We start from the raw sequence: 21,408 nt of genomic DNA, 5'->3' as shown, positions 1-21,408 counted from the left end.
TCCGGAGCCCTCCACTACGGCGTGCCTCATAATCAGAACTGGTTTTGGCACGTAAAACCCCAGAAAGAAGAAGAAAACGAAGGAGTCATTTTTTTTTAAACTAATACAGGAAATTTGTGACTTTTTGTTGAACATAAAAGAAAACGTTGGATTCTGGTGACTGCAGTAAGCTGATCTTTTTATTTCGGCCGCCAATACTTTAAAAAGACTTGAAAATTTCGAAATTAAGAAAAAAAACACAGACAGGTATACAGTTTACAACTGCGCAAGTCAGCAATAAAAAAGATGAGTGGTTATCTAGCGGCAAATGCGAAAGAAATGCGTTAGCATTACGTGGCTCCTCTTTGACGTTACCAGATTCAGGATTTAAACCACGGTCACCACATTGGCATGCTGTTGCTCAGCAGCTCACTGATAGGCCAAGGGAGCCAAAGCGTGAACATGGCGAGTTTCGGAAGCTTTAGCTCCGCCAACGCGGCATAAATACGAAAAAAAAGATCAAAAACGTGGAATTTCTACCTTCATTTTCTCTTGTAATAATTAACCTATTAATTCGAAATAACCGCAACAGAGTTTTCAAATAACGTTTCATACGCCTAAACTGAGTTCGTGTTTTGCTTCATTGTCCCTTTAAGTCCTTGCTTCGTCTGCGACAGCAACCCGTACGCGTTCTAAAGAATTGGGGAAATCTTTGCTTGGCTACTAAGCCGTAGCCCTGCGTTTACTGAAGGGAAATTTAGATCTTTACTGGGCTTGTTTTGCTATAATAATGACAGAGAACACGCGCACTGTTAGAGTGCGTCATCTTTATACACAAACAGCACAGAAATGTTACAAATTTGGCAGGTTGTGCTCGCCTTTCCTATCTTTTATCAAATCTTAGTTTTGCAGTGCTCGTCTCAAGAATGAATAACATCTACGCGAGAAAACCATGCTTCTTTTTAATCCGAATGTCCAGTTCCCACAGCGTTCCCTAATTTATTGTTCTTCGTGTTTTTTCTTGTGCATTTTGTTTCCCTGCTGTTCATTTATCGCCATGCGCGAACAAGCTTCGCCTGAGGTAGTACAGTAAGCCTTGTAAGAGCGCCACGCGACGAAATCAGCAAAACCAAGAGAGATATCAGCAAGATATCCACAAGTTCATGCTGATCTCGTCGCTTCACACCGTTATAAGGCGCTCACCGGCTGGCCAGTCGACGCTCGCGCGGTACTGTTACGGAATCGGCTGGCTGTACTTCACTCATTAGGCACATCTCTCACGGTGTGTCAGTGTAACACACACTTCAGTGGCAATTTAGTGGTAAATGTGACAGAAATTAAAATTGCGCCGCGCCTCTTTGAGGTCCCGGACTCATGATTTACACCGCGCTTAGAACAATGCACAGTGTTCTTCAGGAGCTCATTCGAAACACGTCCTGCATCTTCGAGGACGGAAGCGCAACTCAGAAGGAAGTAGCACTACATACATACATGCATACATACATACATGCATACATACATACATGCATACATACATACATGCATACATACATACATGCATACATACATACATGCATACATACATACATACGCACATACATGCATACGCACATACATGCATACGCACATACATGCATACGCACATACATGCATACGCACATACATGCATACGCACATACATGCATACGCACATACATGCATACCACATACATACATACATGCATGCATACATACATTCACACATACATGCATACATACATACATGCATACATACATTCACACATACATGCATACATACATACATGCATGCATACATACATACATGCATGCATACATACATGCATGCATACATACATACATACATACATACATACATACATACATACATACATACATACATACATACATACATACATACATACACACACTCTTTAAGGATCTCCTACCTCTAAAAAGCGACTAGCCTCTCATATTTCTCACATATACGCTTGTTTCCACTTTGACACTCCTGATGCTAACGCATCCAAAATAAAAATGAAAAGGAGTTGGGGCCCCATAACATAAACGTACCCGTACCTGTTTTTGTTCCAACCTCTTGACGTCAAATTTACGTAACCACGGACGAAAGCATCGGGCGGTGACGCGGAGCGTAGTTTCCGGAAGCCAATGCAACGCTATCTCGTTCATAGGAAGTCACTTCCGCTTGCTTTCAAAGCGAATAGCATTGCCTACCTTGACAGGTTTTGCTTATCTAATTGGTTTACCAGAGGCGATGAGCACGCAGAAGTGGAGAGGGTTTCGATGGGGCAGAGCTAACTCAATGAAAGTAGATAACCGGATGAGGAGGACAGTGCCAGCTTCGGTGACTGGACCGCTTCCCCTTACTCGGCTTTCTTTGTTCGAAAATCCGGGCGCTGTGAACCGGATGGGTAAAAATACCGCTACAACAAATCCTCTGTGGCGAAAAGTTGGAGAGTGATGTCATGTACGTACCAAAAGGGCTCGACAACGTTATTGCCACGCGAAACATTTTCAAAAGAATTAACATTTTTTCCATGGCAGATAACGTTGTCGAGCTCTTTTGCGTGTACACGCAAATAAAATCCATTCTCCCTGGCATTCCCGAGCATCCAGAACCAGGGCAATCGGCGGGCAACCATCAGCTATTTATTTGAGAGCGGGGCTCTCTCCGGCTGTTAACAAAAATACAGTAATGTTCGGCATATTAATGCATTTTTAATGCGTACACGTGACTTTTACGTGATGAGTTTTCGGGGTTTTGGTGTGTCGCGTGACAGACAGGTGAAGTGGGCGCAGCATGAAAACTTTCGACCAATATCGAAGGGCTGATGGGGAACAAGGCGTAGAATCGGAAATAATTATGTTTCACTTGTTCGGTCAAATCATGCGTAATGAGTACGTATACGTCCTATCAGATGATCAGCTTTCGCGGTTTTCCTGACGTCGCGTGACAGACTGCCGAAGCTGGGGTGATTCGAAAAGAATGTTGACCAATCTTGGAGGGCTGATTGCAGAAATGCAATAGAAATCCGACGAGACCGGAAGGCGAGAACTCATGCGTACCTAAATTTATGTGAGCTTGGAATAGCTCGTAGTTGCCGAAAGGATCCCAGGTACTAGAAAGTGGTCCCACCTGTCCACTGCACAACTGTTGTACACACCAAGTCTCTTTACCAGGCGGCGTACTTCTCCGCAATCCCGTCATCCTTACCAGCGCACTTTCTAGCTATCCCTTATACACGTCGAATGAAGGGGCTGCCGGAAACAGCAAAAATCAGCCGGCAAGCGCTCTGATGTTCTCACTCACGCGACACGCAAGAGGCACGAAATTTACTTTGTTATAAGCGGTATATTGTTAAAGGCGCAGGGGGATATTAAGAGTTATTGAGACGCGTGATGCACAATTTAGCAGCGCCGGATCTGGTAAAGCGCTAGCACCTTTTGAACGCGTAAACAGCGCGAGGGAAAGCAAATTCATCCCGTAAAAGTGGCACGTATACCTACCGCCCCCGTACACAGAAAGCAGGTGTACAGCCTCCCGAATTTTTAACTATATCGCGCGAGCTTCCATCGCGCGTCATTTTATCACCTTTAAGCGGCGATAATCATCGGAGATAATCAGCCAGACCGGCAGAAGTAGTGTCAAGCGCACTAAGCACTCTCCTGTGCAAGAGTTGTCTAATGCGATGCTCCCTTCAGGACGACGCACGACCATATTATGGTGTTCTCGCGCGATATTGTTAAAAAATGTTGGAGCCTGTACACTCCGCCAGCTTAAACTGTGTCGCGGCAGTACCAATTAACTATCCACATACTTTATTGAAAACCATTCGTGCTTGTTTTTCTTTGCGAAAGATGACGTGTCACCGATGAATCCAGTAAACGTTTTTACAACATTAGGTGGTTGCGTTGTTCACAAAGGTAAATTGCGAACAAGCCAAGTCAGCCGCCCAGCTATAAGGTGGCGTCGTATTCCAGAGTACTTTTTGCACTATCATCCAATCGGCGTGTCGTATTCCAGTACTTGGAAAAAAAGCGTGCTGCCGGCGGTGCAGGCGGATCCCTGGTGGCGGTGAAGCCGGCCTCCGATGCTCCGCTGTCATTCGAGCAGCCACTTTCTCCGGAGCTTAGAGCGGGTCAGTCACCAGAACCTTCAGAAGGCAAGGCGGACAAAGAGGTGGCCTTGACGTCACCGGCGGCAACTCCTATCGGTGAAGCACACGCTTTCGACCAGCCGCTGCGTCAAAAGGTTCTCGAAAAGTCGCAGGCCAAGGTGGGTCACATACACGTAATGGCTAAACGCAAGACCTTTGTCTCCAGGTGTACTAGAGGCTGACTAACGCTTTTATTTCCCCTCGAGAAATTCCTCGGTACGGCCCCTAAAAGCTATCGTCTCGGTGCGAACTTCTACATTCCACAAGGCTGCAATAACTCATTATATTTGGAGTTTATCGCTTTAAATACCAATAATTGTGCGTAACGTTTTGTAGTTTTCTTGTACCCACCCCCTCTGTAACGCCCTTCGGAGCCCGCATGGTACCTAAATAAATACGTAAATAAATAAATAAATAATATAATAATATATATATATATATATATATATATATATATATATATATAACATTCAAAACACACAAGCCACTCTCACGAAGCTTCAGCTGAACTGAGTTGGATAATGTGTCATGCATTTCAGGGAGAAGAGAAATTCCTGCCAAATGTGCGAAGCATACTAATTTTCATTAGGACCACGTAGTTTCTACGAAAATTGCCGAAATTCGGTGAAGTTCAAACAAATTATAGCACTAAGTTTACAAATCACTAACTCTGCAGAAAAACAGGTATCGCAATTCTGTAAACGGCATCGCTTAGAGTATCTGAAGCAGCCGTGTTTCATGCAAGCGTTTACAGATTACGTGAAATTTGTGCATAGTTTAGAAGGATTTTCCAAAAGATATACTCACAAATCAGGGGTAAATGTGATAGCGGTGTACAATAGAATAATTGCTTGCCGCTTTATACACTTAATAGGCGGAATTTGCAGCATCGCGATTTCATTCGCTTTTGCTGAGAGACAGTGGTCAACAGAATACATAGAATTTTTTCTATTTTTTAGTTCTGCAATTTGCTGCACTTTTTGTATAAAAGCTAAAGCTTGGAAAAATATGCGCTTACAACAGATATTAGATTCTCACTTCTTCTGTCAAATTCATAACAGCACGTCAATTTTGCTGCAGTGGACGCCTAGCTAAACGATTTCTTTGTTTCCGTGCTTTTATACAGGAGGTCCCGAGGTAGAGCTTCATGTTAAGTTCTCTTTAAGTTGTCAGGTGCCTAAAGCCAGCTGTCGGAGTCTCGGAGGGTTTATAATCAATCTGAACTGCTGTGCACGGCAAAACTAACTGGAACGCAATTCGGCGGCATAGCAACGCACACCTGTGGGCCAATTGTAGGCGATTTGTATTACGTTATAAGGATGACACTACAGCAGCTGTTAATAGACGGACATTGCCCCCTGCGTAGTACCACCAGGCGACCCACAAATTACACTTTGCATAGCGGTAACGAGTATACAAAAAAGATGACGAGGCGAGCGCTTGTTCTGCCTTCGTTGTGTCCTCGTTAGTGCTATACAAACTGTATTTTTTGTGTATGTGGCATAAGCACACTGATCGGTGACCGGGCGGGAATATGGAGGGCGCATAATCTGACTGTTCCCTGATTTGGAGGCAATTTGCTCATGCATGGACACACCGCGTACTTTAAATCTTTGAACATCAACGCGACTGAATAGGTTTTACAGCCGCTCTCCCCTTGATTAGGAACACGCGGTCTTTATTGTTGGATGCAATACTGCCACCTGTGACAACAGATGCGCTGGTGAAAATACTTTCTATTCAAGTTTCTCTTCCGTCTCCTTTGTGGTGAAATGTTACGTGGACTCCTGACACGGATTATTGGGTGGTGCATGTTCTACTTATACGTGCAGCAAGCGTACCAAGACTTTTCAGGCAAACGAACCTCTAGTTGAACGAACGTACCACGGTGCGTTGCGATTGTGGCCGTGTATTCCTGAACAATACATATAGTCTCGCTCTTCAAAAAACGCTGCATGACTTCGAGCTATCGTCGCAGACTTTTTGCTAAATATAACTTTAAGAAAATGAGATAACACACCACAAAATATCAACCGACAAAAGGCCATCTCCCGGTCAGCACCTGCTGACAACTAATCACATGAAGCTAGTTTTACGTGGAATGTTAAGCGAAGCGTCATTTGCTCATTGTTCTTGTGGCAAGTGTTTGCGTTTTGGATTGATTTTACGAAGGCAGCATAAATGCAATTTCTTATTGAAGGCTACAACTTTGTCGCCATCGAGGGAGATCAGAAATCAGTGCGTGCACGTTTTCTCGTACTGCGCACAATGCCTGCGCAGTCATCGCGGTGCAGAAAGCACTCCCTGGAAACTAACAAAGTAGACCAGTGCTTGCGTCTACGGCACCACTACCCGGCTTTTTGACCTTAATTGAAAGTTCAGTGGTTTTATTTGGCAAAACCACGATTTTATTATGAGTCACCGCGTAGATGCGGAGCTCCAGACTGATTTTGACATACTAGGGTTGCTTCTTAACATGAGCCCAATGCACGGTACACGATCGTTCTAGCTTCTCGCTTCCAGAGAAATGCGGCCGACGTGGCCGGGAATGGAAGCCGTGACCTCGTGCTTAGGAGCGCCATGCCATTACCGCCAAGCCACCGCCGCGGGTCCTTTCATCGTCTAATGGCTGCCGACTCATTTCCCGTGTAGCACTTGTGCAGAGGATGGTGGTTTACGCACTTGGTGAATCTCTCTTAGCCTCGACTACACTCGCGTGCTTTATTAAATAATTTTTAACATTTGTTGCAAGCACGGCTTTGTCCCCTTCCTTATTAGCGCATACATGTTTCGTCGGTTCGGAATAACTCACTACGCTGAAAAACTCACTACCCTAGAAGCACCAACAAAAAAAAAATGTTTTCATATGTTTGATGAAACACTCCCGACCCACTAATTCCGTCATGGAGGTTCAGTTCCTCAAGAGCCGAATGCAAAGTTAATTACGAATTTTTTTAATTGGACTAGTTTCAATTGCACCCACCGAGGTAGCCCAGTCGCTACGGCATGCCGGTGCTGAGCTCCAGATCACTGGTTGGATCGTGGCCGCAGCAGCAGCAACATTTCGGTGGGGACGAAATCCGAAAACGCCGGTATACAGTTAGCTGCATGGTAGGGAACCACAGGTGGTCCAAAATAATCAGGAGTCCCGTAAATTCTGGCCCGTAAATTTGACTTGAATTGAAACTTCTTTTACCATATTTGAAAACGCGCCACAAGTTAGCGAGGCTTCTAACGGGAAACAGGATAATATTTTCTTCACCGAAATCTGATGTGGCAGGCTGGTGTTAAAGTGGCTATCGACTGTGCTATGGCCCTGCTGCCGAAAGCAGAGACCATTCATCGCTCAAAGTGGCAAAAGGGAAGCGTGAATCCCCATGGCGTTTCTCAGCAATGCGCACAATTGGAAGAGCAAATTAGGCTGCTTTGAGTGACACGGCCCACCGGGCTGACTGGCGCATGCTCGGGTTGTTTCTGATACCACGGTACCGTCAGCATCAGTTTAGGTGACGTGAGTTGTCTCCACCATCACGTCCGAATCTGCCCTGCTGTAGCAGCGCGATTTCAACTACTCGGGTAAACGTTGAAGTAACTAAGTATTTGCGCCACTCTCGACGAACTAAGGCTTCATACGACGAACTAAGGCTTCATACGTTAATTATGCAGTTGACAGCTGCCTGAAGAACAAGAAGAAAAAGTGGCAGACATAGTTTTGACATCAGTACTTCTTTAAAAGTATACAATCATGGTAGTTCGATTATCGGAAAGTTGTTAGTCGTGTTGTACGCGAAATATTATGCTTCTTCTAATAGGTAATCTTCATGCACCTATCAAGGACAGGTGAGTAGCCAGACTTGAATACAGATGAAGTGAGAAAAGATTTCCTTTCAAATGCACATTTATTCTCAGGAGACAGCGCTGCTGGAAATCGAGCCACACCTGGAGGACAGCTTACCACTAGAAAAGAAGCCAGGTGTTCGAATCACGGAATCTCCTCAAGTGCCGTCACCCGAGGAGCTTAGGGTGGGTTTTCTATCTGTTTACTATAGGCCCAGTCAATGAGTCCGGTGACGCTTCCTTGCGGCGCTCATATATGTTTCCCTTTTTGGCCAGTGATCGCTTTGACAGAATTATCGCTATTATCACGTTATTGATCTCCCCTAAGAGACACTTCATCTTTCGGAAAATTTGCGAACGTTGTCGTCATTTTGATATCGAGACAAACGCATCTAATCAGATCGTGCGCGCAAATGCGCGTAGTTTAGTGTGGCGTTCAATGCACGTGAAAAGCATCGATGCGCTTGTGTGTTTCGTGACGCATGTAAGTACATACAAAGCGGGCGGACATGAAGCATGGGACTCGATTCCCGTGTAAAGTGCAGCTTCGCTTTCTGCGCAGGCGCCCACCGAATAAGTATTCGATTCTTTCAACGATTCGCTTTGCTAGTCTTCCTGCCTGTGCATTGTCATTAAATATCATGGCATTATCATGATGCTGTCGTTTCACCAGAATGACACCGATGGAAAGATTCGCATGATTATTCTTTTTAGCTTGCCAACATTGCATGCATTCAACCACCGTGGTCACCTATAATTAACAAAGTAACTATTCGAGCGGAGCCACGAAATGAAGCTGAAATGTTCTTGCAATTTGATTGCAAATAGCAGAATGTTGAAAACTAGAACCTGATAAGAGGCCGTCTTTTGCTTGCCACCATGGTAGTGCTCTCTCAGTGGCCTGTCAACTTATGAAAAAAGGGTGCACTTTTGTGCGGGCACTCTTAAATACCTATTGGCATGCTGTGCTTGCAGACTGGGCGTCATGCCAAACTTGTGTGCCGCGTTAAACGTGCTGCGGCTAACGTGAAGGTTTTTCTATGCACTTTCCTGCGCCAGTCGGACGAAGGAAGCCTGATGTTTCGACGAATGTTCGCGCTCAAAGGCAGACGAACTTCTATCCTCAAGAGAAAAAGTTACGCGGGAACCTTTGCCTGGCGGCGGCATCAAGCGGGCCTACATGGACAGGGTATGTGTTGCGCGTAGCTGACGAGCTCGTTTCGTGTACTGCACTCCCAATAATTATACTTCATTTGGCGAGAGTTCACAATCGAATTTGTCCCGCAATCAGCTTAATTTCCTAGATTTATCACACTCCATGGTGACGTATCTTGTCCGATTCCTTTGCTGTATGTTCACACGGCTTGTGAATGTTAGACGAGTGAACGTTATCCATGCAGGAGAAGAACACTATAATATGGAATGGATCAAGATATGAGCTATTAATTTATCGAATAGTATTTCCAGTGTTTCATTTTTTTTTCTCGGAGTGTACACATGGTACGATTGGAACGAGACGTCTCTCTCTCTTCCCCAAGCCCACGCAATCGTGGGCTGCAGTTTGCACGCATGTCTTCAATACCGTGGAGAACCACGTATATGCAGCACTGGAAAATATGCATACGGCAAATCTTTTCTTTGGGAATTCGTTGTGTGGCGAACTTGGTTTTGCTATTAGCGTTTATTGGAGCAATTATTTTGGTAAGATTTGCTACACAGCTCAGCCTAGTAATTGTACCGAGACATGCCAGTTACCGTGCTTTACAGTAGCAAAGCACAGAGTTTTAGGTACTAACACATAGTTTAAAGTAGCAGAAGCCCAATAAAGAATTCGTTTTATAAGGCTTGAAGTTCAAGGAATTAGTGGCATAGGCAAGGATGTGATGAAACTTGATAATATTCTGGCTGAATGGGCGCACCGTGTAGGTGTTTTCAAAGAAGGTAAGAACCGGCCCATAGTATCAGGCTAGAGAAAGCGTCTTTAAAAATGGTTTCAGAATAAAGGTACCTCGTAGAGCATTTCCGAAGATTTCAGCCGAGCTGTGCAACAAAAACGGCTTCAGCTTTGGATCTATGCGCAAGAAAAAAGAGAACGCAAAAAAAATCCTGTTCCCTTCAGTTCTGTAAACTTATTATCATTGGACAAACGTTTGTCTGGGATAGCGAGACGCGGATGCTAGTTCCACTTCGGGCACATGCGCAACTGGATGGAGGCAAATTACGCGTTTTGAATTCTGTCCCTTCCCCCCCCCCCTCCCCTTAATATAACACAGCGAGTTACTCACAGCATAAACGGCTTCCTGTTCTGCTTGTTAATTGTCGCAGCATAAAGAATAAACTCGATAGTTTCATGTCTTCAGTAGCCACTGCTAAAGCTCAGATCGCAATGGGCACCGAATCATGGTTAGATAACTCTGTACCTTGTGTAGAAGCCTTACCGCCAGGTTTTATTCTTAATCTGAAATACAGACATGGACATCTCGGGGGAGTATTTCTCTTTTTATCCAATGCATTGTCAAGTACACAAATTTTATTTGAAAACAACACTCAGTCTGTCTGGTAACTTGCGAAATTACCCAAAGGAAACAATGCGATGTTCAGGAAATTTTACAGTAGCGACTCATTCGGACCCCTGTCTGGTATGCTATGACTTAAGCCTGATGACATATTTCTAGGGGGCGATTTTATTCTGCCGGACTTCAACTGGAATGCCCGGACGTGCGGCTGTTTACAGGTCCCGTATTTACATAGAGTGCGAAGAACTGCTCGAAATAAATGGACTGCAGCAGTCCATACTAGAACCTACATAGCAAAAGGCAATTTTAGATTTGATGCCTTGCAATGAACCGAACTTAGTGTCAAAGATTACGGTTGGCCAGGTATTAGTGCTGGGAGGGCAATTGTCATTGAACTTAACATACAGCGAGCATGGATGACACAAACTCCACAAGGAAGCGTGTACAACTACGAAAGGGGAGACTACGCTGCTATTAGAGCCGGACTAGAAGTTTTCGTTCCTACTTTTAGCATGTGTCAAACGCCCGACGTCCGTCAGCTTTGCGGTCGACGTTTCGGGGTAAAATACTCCCGTTAGTCGAAATTCATGTTCCATGTAAGTACCCGCGGAAACGAGAAAAGACAGAAACGTTGGTTTTAGCAGAAATAGGCAAAGACAAAGTAAAAGCGAGACGCACGTACAAAAATGTTTCTGTCAACACCTGTCATATTAACCAGGGAGTCTTAGAAGAGGTTGATAATTTATTGAAAGTACCAAATACATCTGCAAACGATACATTTTAGAAATATGTCAAACAGGACCGATAAGAAGACATATCTATACTATCTTTCACTGTTGATGGTGAAACCGTGACGCCAAACTACCTGGGGACCGAAGGCCTCGGCCAGTATTTTCAATCCGTGTTTTCGCAACGACCTGATGCGGAGATCAATACCACTTTTGAATAACACCAATCAGAACAATAGCTGCCAGACATTGAAATTGATCTTAGTGGCGTCCATTTTTTCTTACGCTATTTAGATGCAACAAGCGCCATTGCACCTGGTGCAATATCTCCAGCCGTCCTTAAAAGAGTGCCATCGCATAACTGCTCCATACTTAACGATCATCTATAAGCTTTGCCTTGAAACAGGCATCATTCCCCAAGATTGGAAGACGGCAAGCGTGACACCCGTTTTCAAAGTGGGCAATAGAAACTCGTAGAAAACTTTAGGCCCACCTTATTAACGTCTATATGGTGCAAAATATTCGAGCACGTTTGATACAGTGACATATTTGCATTCCTTGTCTCTAATGCCTTCTTTACACCCTGGAAGCAGGGATTCCGAAAAGGTTATTCCTTCAACACACAGCTGACAGAATTTCCGCATTCTTATTCAAAGCCATTGATAACAGTCAGGTAGATGCGGTTTTTCTTGAATTTCAAAAAGCTTTCAATACTGTGTCTCATAAGCTCTTAGACGTTAAGCTTTCTGCGGTAAATGTACAAAAACGTCCAAGTTTGGATACGAAGCTACCTAAACGGAAGAAACGGGTCTGTTGTCAGGAACAAAGCCATATCTTCAGCAATAACTGTGACTTTGGGCGCTCTCCAAGGAAGTGTACAAGGATCCTTATTGGTTTAATCTATGTAAACAAAATTGAGGAATACATTACATCTCCGAGAAAGCTATTTGCCGTCGACTGTGAGATATAGACAGAAATTACGAGTGAATATGAAATAAATACTTTGCAAACAGATTTAGATAAAATATCGAACTGGTGTGAAAAATGAAATATAAGTTTATATATTAAGAAGAGCAGTTGCGCAAGTTATTCAAGAAAATGATCAAATTACAGCCCCTATATAACATCAATGACACGCTTATCGATACAGTTTTATTACGCGTACCTAGGAGTCTACTTCACCCAATCATTCCCTTGGAATAAACAGACTGACACTGTCACACTGCAGCAAAAGCTGGTAGGATGCTACATTTATTTCGAAGAAATTTCCAACCGGCAACGCGCGAAGTTGAGGAAGCTCTGTACACTTCACATGTCAGAACAATACTTGATTATGCCTGTGCGATATGGGATCCCTATCAAGATTGTCTCATTAGTAGACTGGACGAACTGCAGAACCAAGCAGTCAGGTTTGTTTGTAATAATTAGAGCACGTACATTAGCGTTCCAGAAATGAAGGCCACTTTAGGAATGGATCTGCAACGTGTGCATTTGCAGAAAGAAACGCCCAAACTAATGCTCCAAATATATCACAGTCAAGCAGGTACTAATCGCGACAACTATCTTCTGAAATCAGATTACATATCCACTCGCTGTTGTAGAACCAAGAAATGTCAGCCTATACCTGCAGAACAAAAACTTTATAACAGTTATTTTTCCCCAAGTGAACAGCACATTGGAAGTTTATCTAATGATTTGTTAAATGTATCTAATAACGAATTATTATTTTCTGTGTTGTGATATCGCTCCTGAATAACAACTGTATGGGCTTACTTTCTTGAAAAACTCTTTGTTCACGCTAATTACATGTATTTATTTAAATAGCATTGCAACGCTTATTATGTATATGAGTACGTCTGGGCAAAATGCTTTTCTGTTCTTATTGGCTATGATTTGTTCGCCCTTACGTATAATGCGTTTATGGCGATGTAGCTATGCTGTAAATAAATAAAGAAATAAATAAATAAATAAAGCAACAAATTCTTTCGTGTGAACCTTGAAGTCACCAAAATTCTCTATCCAAAGGTCACCATTACTGCTTCCTAATGCTTCACGCATCTCTAATAGGTACTGGAATACTTGTGGAATGCCCTTCTTAATTAAGTCGCCATCTATCTCTAGTGCCAATTGCTGTAAAGCAGGTGCTGCTCTACAAAACGCTCGTATCCATGCGCGAATGTGCTGGAGATTGTTCAGGATTTTCATTGTTTCTACTCTCATCATTTGTAGCCACCCAAAACAACACAATTCGTTTGACTCTTTCTGAATCCACGAAATCCAGGGAAACACAGAGAAAAATTCCGTGCGACCAGTCGAAAGGCACTTTCTGCGGACTTTGGTGGGCGTTTTTCAGGCGTGAAAAAAAAAATTCTCACGAAGCGTGTATTGAGCACAAGAAAGCTGGATCGGGAATCTTTTCAGGATGGGCTACAATATTGTCGTTGACACCTTCGCTCTGTGTATTATATTTATTGGAGCAACAATAAATAAATATGTAATTCGTCGAAATACGAAAAATAGTGTGACTTGCTTCAAGCAATGGCAGACATTACCTTGGTTCTCTCCACCATCGTGGCTCCCATAAATTTTGGCACAAGTTATGTAGGACAGCCTGTATATATAAAAATAAAATGCATAACCTACAGAATATAAATAGTGAAACTGAATGCAAACGAAGGAAGAGATAAAGAAAAAAAGTTAAATAATTAGCAGCACTTGGGGCCTAAATAAAAAGATCCAGAAAATTGCAGTGTATAAATACGCAATTAATATTGTTAGTACATAGAATACTATAATTCTACTGTGGGTCATACACGCAGATCTCGCGGTCGGCGCAGAAAGCCGAGATTCCACCTGGGCCATCCGCCAACGCCGGCGCAGTGCTTCTCCCCCCGAGAGTCGACAGCGGCAGTCCCCACGTGAGCATCATGCGAACAATGTGTAAGTGCTACGTAAGAATGGGCCAAATTCGCAATCTTGCAAGCTCTAGCGCCCGACTCAGCTCTGAACTGAATTGAAGGCACTCGAAGCGCGTGTCGGCTATGTGCGAGTGCAAGAACAATTTCCCTACTGAAGTAACGCGCAAAACGAAGAAACGCTGTGATTACAACCGCTGAATTGATACGAATGAAATTTGTTGCATTTACGAGAAAAAACTGGATTGTACCGATTGCAGACAGCGTTACGCATGATTTCGCGTGTCGAATGTTTTAGAAAACTTGCCACACGTCACCGATATTAAAAAAAAACCTGGAAGCGCTGATATTGAAAACCTTTCTCTCTTCGCTAGAAACAGTTATCGCCGTGCTACAGCCTCCATCTGCTAGATAATTTCAAGGCAAGTTTGATATATGTGTTTCGAGCTCGCGTAAATATGTGATAGTCTACACCTAATGTTTCTCAAAAGTCCTACTCGCGATTCATTGAATATTTCAGATCGTTGTGTAATACATCAATTTGTTTTAGATGTCTAAATAGGTCCTTGCAGTATTCCAGGGATGTAGTTTTTTCAGTGCAGAGGTACGCAGTTGTAAACTTGCTTGGGTTTTGAGAGATTTCGCGAGCTTCAATAATTTGGTAGTAAGACTGATGGCCTCAATGAATACTGTGTTTGTTGATAGTGGATTTTATCTTTGAATTTTAATCCAACAAATCTAACCAAGTTCGATACTGAGGTTGCCGTGAAAAACTATTTGTTCGATCCGATATAATATATAGCAACTCCTTTGGTAAACCTTCCGCTTATGGCGGATAGATGAAGCCGTTTGTACAATTTAAGCGCATGAACTAGCTGAACGGCGTTTTAGATCATAATGAAAAATACACAGAGGTATTTTGTCATTAGGAATTGGAAGAAAGTACCCTGGCACTGTGCCACATCATAGACAGTTACAATAAGAATACATCATTGAAAGAACCAGCAAAACAAAAATAGAAAGTACAATTGAATTACAAACGTCATGCTTCTGAGCTCACAGCACACAATATATGGACACGAAAAAATCTTGTGTAATTCAATGCGTGCATCGGTCACGTGAGACTTCAAGCAACACTTGCACATATTTAAATTGCAACATGAACCCGTTTTGAATCCGATTACCACGCCTGGGGAAATATACTTTACAAATGTGTCATGATACAGTTACAAAATACTGGGGCGATAAGTATTTGAGATACAGATACCTGGTACCAGTGGATTAGTTGCATCGGACATGATACTTGCCATTTGTATGTTAAGATACTTCAATAGAATATCTAATTCCTCATTATAAAAGCACTCTAGGTGTCACTGCAAGTTTGCAGATGTTAGCGTGCAAGTTTCTTATCTTCTGACCCAGCACGTTCATTTCAAGTTTGCTGTACTGACGCGTACAATTTTTTCCAGTAGACACTCACAGAGTACAATATCGCAATGCAGTGGCAACGGCCTACGAGGCCCCGAAATGTCAACGTAAATACCTTGTGCAATCAGCGATTTTTCATGCCGGTTTTCATTGCGGTACGACGCAACGTTTGGCGGTCCATTCACAAAACGGGTCAATGTCTTATTTTGCTACGTGTTCATTTCTATAGTTTCGTAATTGTTCCAAATTAGGCTTCTATGCATAATCTGCATATTTCGCACTCATAGGTGGTAAATCTTCAGTGGAGATAGCAATGTTGATAAACAATACAGTTGAGCTATATGCTTTTTGTACTTATGCGTCGGTAAACGGCAGTAAATGTAGCTGAAAGTGTAAAGGTACTTCAAGGTTTAGACACACCAGAGAGTTCCAACTACGGAGGTAGGTTAGACATGCCACCACCCAGTTTCAAAGGAGGTGTGCACGTCATCATGAGCATGACAACGGCATAGTGCATTGGTACCAATGTTCCATTTGCGCGTAACAATAATTTAAAGTTGAAATTGAAGGTGAGGGAGTACGCGCCGCTGATCATGGTCTTTCAACACGCGCAGCTTGATTTCACTCTGTACCCTACAGACGATAATGTAACAGAAGACAATGCTCCATATACGATAGCAAGCCGATTATTATTTGGAGCGCTCCACTCATTTGGAGGAGCTTACAAAAATTTGCTAGCAATCGCGTGCGAGAGATTGAGCACCCGCATAGGGCACAGACTCATTTTTCGCATTATCATGAGTGGGCATTGGAACGAAGTTGTAAAATATTGGAAAGGCTGAAAAAAAAGTTGCCTAAGACTGTGTCAAATATGGCACTGGGCCAGGGAACTAACCAGTAAATATTCACACAATGATGTGGGGCTCCCACATTGCGGGAAAGCGCGCACAAAGGTCGGAGCCATGAAAGACGATGAAGTCCGTCAGCTGCATGTTCTTCTCCTGGTCCGCCACAAAGAGAAAACATCCGTTTTGCTAGCCTCCGTCCTCAGCCTACGTTACATTTTTCTGGTTGAGGGGCGGGGTACATGCTACCGCTTCCAGACCGAAGCCCGTCTACAAGCCCATTACGAAGTCCGGTCGAGCTGACTACTGTTCACGTATGGAGTAGGTGTGGACTTGAAGGACTACCACCTGAACAAGAGTCTCCACCCAACCACGTCAGAAGAATGAGTACATCAGTTTCTGAGTCGCACCGACCGAGGTCGTGCTTCACCAAACGCGAATCCCCAAATCATTCCATGGGGACGCCATGGAGGATTTTGAAAACTCACTTGATCACTTTGAGCATGTCGCCGAATTCAACTCCTTGACTCCACAGTGCAGTCTACGCAAGGGCTCCTTTGTCTTCGAGGACTATGCGCGGACATGTTTTGAGAAGCATGGGGCTGCCCTATCGTCGTGGGAGGAATTCCGACGGCAGCTAATCGGTAAACGTGCAAGCCTCGATCGCGAGGAGCGCGTTGAATCTGCAAATCAGTGACCTAACGAAAGTGTTCCAATATTTGTGGAGAATATTTGCTGACTTTTCCGGCTCGCGGATTCCTCCATGCCGGAAGAAAAGCAGGCGCTTGATGCGCTGTGTCCAGCAAGAGCTATTCAGTGGCCTGATACGCAACCAACTAATGTACGTAGCAAAGTTTCCCGCGGAGGCTACATCAATGGAAAAGGTACCGCAGCAGCCAACAAGGCCGTATGACTGAAACGTGTCGACGCTACTGCGTGAACTTCTCGCTGCGCCCTTGGACAATACCAGATGCGAAGTCCCAGATGCGAAGTGAGACACCACAGCACGAAGTACGGTAGCCACCACCTCGCATGTCGTATGCGGAAGATGCGCGAGATTTATTGTCCCGATTTTCCACGGTGTCAGCGTCCTCCCAGGCTTTCCTGGTGTGCGTGCCATTGAACAAGTGTCTGGTGACTTCAGGCCTCGCCGCAGGCCATTCATGGCTGAAGCACGACCATAACGCATGAGCGACGCCTGGCGAATTTCAGAGACGGTGGTGCTTGCCTTTTCATTGCAGTTTAACCGATCATCGTTACAGGGCATGCCTTTACTGTCGAGTGGGGCTCCGTGGCTTTTCTCTTAATGCGCCCTGCCCACACAGTGGCGAACACCGAAGTAGATCAAAGCCTACCTCGCGGACGCTATGACATCGTTCGCTACACAATTCTGTGAACCTCGGTCAGGTTCACCCGCTTGAAACACGTCTTCCAGTCCCCTCTCCACGTCGAGCGCAACCAGGCGTCGCTCACCCAGCCCTGCCAACCGGGAAAACATAGTCCAGCGACCCACGGAGGTGAGGTCGCTGACGTAGCGAAGGCAGAAGATCCTCCATAACGACGACCGCGTCATGACGAAGTTCAGACACACAGAAAGCAGTGTAGTTCGGTGTCAGTGCCTTGCGACGTTCTTGTAACCATAGATGACCACGAAGTCCCCGCGTTAATCGAAATGGGTGCCGACACGTTTGTAATGAGCCAGAATCTCGCGCGTATATTGAAGAATGTTTCGATAAATGGGCTGGCAGTCAGATTAGTACTTCAGGAGGGCACCTTCTAATTCGAGTGGGTTGGTGCGCGGTAAAGTAAAAATTTGGGGCCTCACGTACATGGGCGAATTCGTCATTCTTCATGACCATTAAAAGGACCCTATTGTTGTGTTTCGGCGGAAGCCACAGAAGAACCACAAACACAGTCACGGCCGCAACAGAACAAGACCCCCTGTTTATTCAGAGGCATGTAGGTGACAACACTGGCGCCACTGGCGGCGTGTAATGGCAAACCGAAACTGATATACTACATATTCCCCTCCTTACAAAAACAAGGTAAGTAATAGTTAGTAGTTAGTAGATTAGTACTGATACACAGTGTTTACAAAATTTTACGATTATCTGCAACCATACATGGCATGTGCTCTTCACTGTATGGAATAACAAGAAGGCCTAGAACAAGCAATACAACAACAACAACAACAAAAATAAACGCTCGCAGAGACACGCAACCGTCTGCACATAGTTCATGCAGCACTCCAAGTTCTCTGGCACTGCACCCGTCTGCACCTAGCACACAAGCTACATGTGGTCCCGGTATCGATCTGGAGGCCTTCTGTTCCTCGGTGGTTGGACCCGACGTTGAAACACAGGGTCCTCCGACACAGCTGGCGCTGGAGCTCGTAGCGTGGGCGTAGCTGGCGAGGCTTCGGGTAGAGTTGTTGAGGCATAGTCGTTGGATTGCCGAGATGCCGACGACGGAGTCGCGGGTTCAGACACAGCATTATGCGGCAGATTCCATGTGGCTGAAGCTGCAGGTACCCTGGATAGCTTCGACGCGTTCCAGGTTCATCCATCATCAAGCCGAAACTATTATGGACCTTGCTGGCGGACTACCTTCCTCGGTTGGCTAAACGTGAGGTCTCCCTTAACTGATATTCCAGGTTTCTTAATTCTAACGTAATCACCGACAGACACTGTTGTCTTCTTCGCGGCCCTGCGACGGTCTGTGTACTGTTTTCTGTAGTCTTGCCTGCTCTTAACTCGTTGGCGCAGACGATGAAGTTCGGAAACAGGATCGCTGAAGAAAACTGGTGACGGGAGACCCACAACGTCAAGGCGTGTTCTCAGTCGCCGTCCGTGTAGGAGAACAGACGGTGCAACTCCCGTAGTGGCATGTGGCGTGCAGCGATATATGCCCAAATACTCGGTTATGGCTTGGCGAAGCCGACGCTGTTCCAGCATGGCGACCTGCACAAAATTCTTGAAGACACGGTTAAACCGCTCGACAAGTCCGTTCGCTTGCGGGTAGTAAACGGAAGAGTGCGCAATGCGGATAGCGCGATCTTTGAGGAACTCAATGAACTCCACAGATGAGAACTGGGGCCCGTTGTCACAGACTACCACTTCCGGAAAGCCTTCACGGGAGAACACAGAAAGCAAAAAGTTTATGACGGTGCGGGATGATACTTCACTGCAGAATTGAGCCTCGGGCCATTTGGAAAAATAGTCGATGAGCGTAATGGCGTATCTGCAGTCATGTGGTGCTCTCTCCATAGGGCCGACGATGTCAACGGCAAGCTTCTGCCATGGACGTTCTGGCAGGGGTACTGGCTGCAAGGGAGCAGCAGCAGTCTTCGCACTTTTGTCAGCCATCTGGCAGATGCCGCAGTTCTGGATGGAAAGCTCCACTTGCCTGTCCATGCCTGGCCACCAGAACCGTTCTCGTAGCCGAGCCTTTGTTCGAACTATACCAGGGTGAGCTTCATGGGCAGCAGCGATAACTTGCGGTGTGAGAGACAAAGGAACGACGATTCCTTCGCGGCGCAGGAGCAGGTTGTCACCGACGGACAATTCTTCACGTACCAGGAAGAAAGGCTGAAGTTCGCTCGAGAGCTTCTTATGTGCAGGCCAAGATGTGGCGACATAGGTCTTGACTTGTTCCAACATGCAGTCTTCACGAAGGGCTTCTTGAAACTGCTCTTTAGTGAGGCACGGTAACTCAACAAAGGACACAACCTCATCAAATGAGATATTTTCCTGCGGAGACGGAACTGGAAGGCGGGAAAGGGCATCGGCCACCTGGTTTTCAGACCCCTTCGGATATTCTACAGTATAATTGTAGCGAAGCAGCCGTTCCGACCACCGTGCAATGCGAAGGAGGCGGCGCCCAGGGCCTTGAGAAGAGAGCAGTGAGACCAAAGCTTGGTGGTTCCTGCGCAACGTGAAATTCCGTCCCCACAAGTACGTATGCCAATGCTCACAGGCCCAAACACACGCAAGCGCTTCACGCTCTCCTACTCCGTATTTCTTCTCTGCTGGTGAAAGTGTGCGTGAAGCAAAGGCAACAGTTCGCAGCCTGTGGCCATCCACCTGCTGGAGAACAGCACCCAGTCCGCAGTCAGATGCGTCAGTGGACACTACAACCAGAAGGGACGCATCAAACATGTGCAGAACTTTGCTGGAAGAGAGCAGAAACTTCACCTTGGCGAAACTGGCGTCTACAGCATCATTCCAAATGAATGGCTGGTTCTTCCGGAGAAGAGCTCGCATTGGTTTTACCACGTCAGCAAGCATGGAAACGAACTTGGCATAATACTGGATCAGTCCGAGGAAAGAGTGCAGACTAGTACTATGAGTGGGTGCTGGAGTATTTATAATGGAAGCAATTTTCTCTGGCAAAGGAGAGATACCTTGCGGTGTGATCCTGTGTCCCAAGAAGGAAAGTTCTTGTACGCCAAATACGCACTTGTCATTCAACTTGAGCCCTGCTTCCTTAATGCCCCGCAGTACAGCGGTCAGGTTGGTCAAGTGTTCCTGTTCGCTCTTCCCAAAAACAATGATGTCGTCGATATAGAACAAAACACCATAGCATCCTTGAAGGATTTTCGACATCATTTGTTGAAATGCAGCGGGGGCGGATGCCAGCCCGAAGCAGACGCGTTTGAAGCGGAAGAGGCCATCGTGAGTTATGAAAGCGGTCAAGTCGCGGCTTTCAGGATCGAGCAAAACCTGGTAGTAGGCCGATGCGAGATCTAACTTAGAAAAATGCGTTGCCCCAACGAGACTGTGGAGGAGTTCTTCGGTGTGTGGAAGAGGGAAGCTATCCGTCACGACAGCTTTGTTAGGCTCTCGTAAGTCAACACAAACACGAATGCCTCCATCCTTTTTTTTTTTGAACAACAACAATCGGAGACACCCATTCTGAAGCGTTAATGCGCTCTATCACACCCAACTGCTCTAGCCGACGAAGTTCTTCAGATACCTGGGCTCGGA

The 21,408-nt window shown here is 45.2% G+C and overlaps 1 protein-coding gene across 1 annotated transcript in view; it reads left to right on the top strand.

Moving 5' to 3' along the window:
- LOC119459110 (uncharacterized) overlaps positions 1-21,408 on the top strand; it is an 84,247-nt gene that overhangs the window by 23,216 nt on the left and 39,623 nt on the right. The window contains exons 4-6 of the mRNA XM_049671588.1: positions 4,022-4,273; positions 8,064-8,177; positions 14,055-14,175. Coding sequence (XP_049527545.1) covers positions 4,022-4,273; positions 8,064-8,177; positions 14,055-14,175 — 487 coding nt within the window. The remainder of the gene's footprint in view (positions 1-4,021; positions 4,274-8,063; positions 8,178-14,054; positions 14,176-21,408) is intronic.

Source organism: Dermacentor silvarum, chromosome 7 (genome assembly GCF_013339745.2).
Source record: "Dermacentor silvarum isolate Dsil-2018 chromosome 7, BIME_Dsil_1.4, whole genome shotgun sequence".
Lineage (NCBI taxonomy): Eukaryota > Metazoa > Arthropoda > Arachnida > Ixodida > Ixodidae > Dermacentor > Dermacentor silvarum.
The sequence above is the reverse complement of the archived record's forward strand: the minus strand, read 5'-3'. Positions and strand labels throughout refer to the sequence as shown.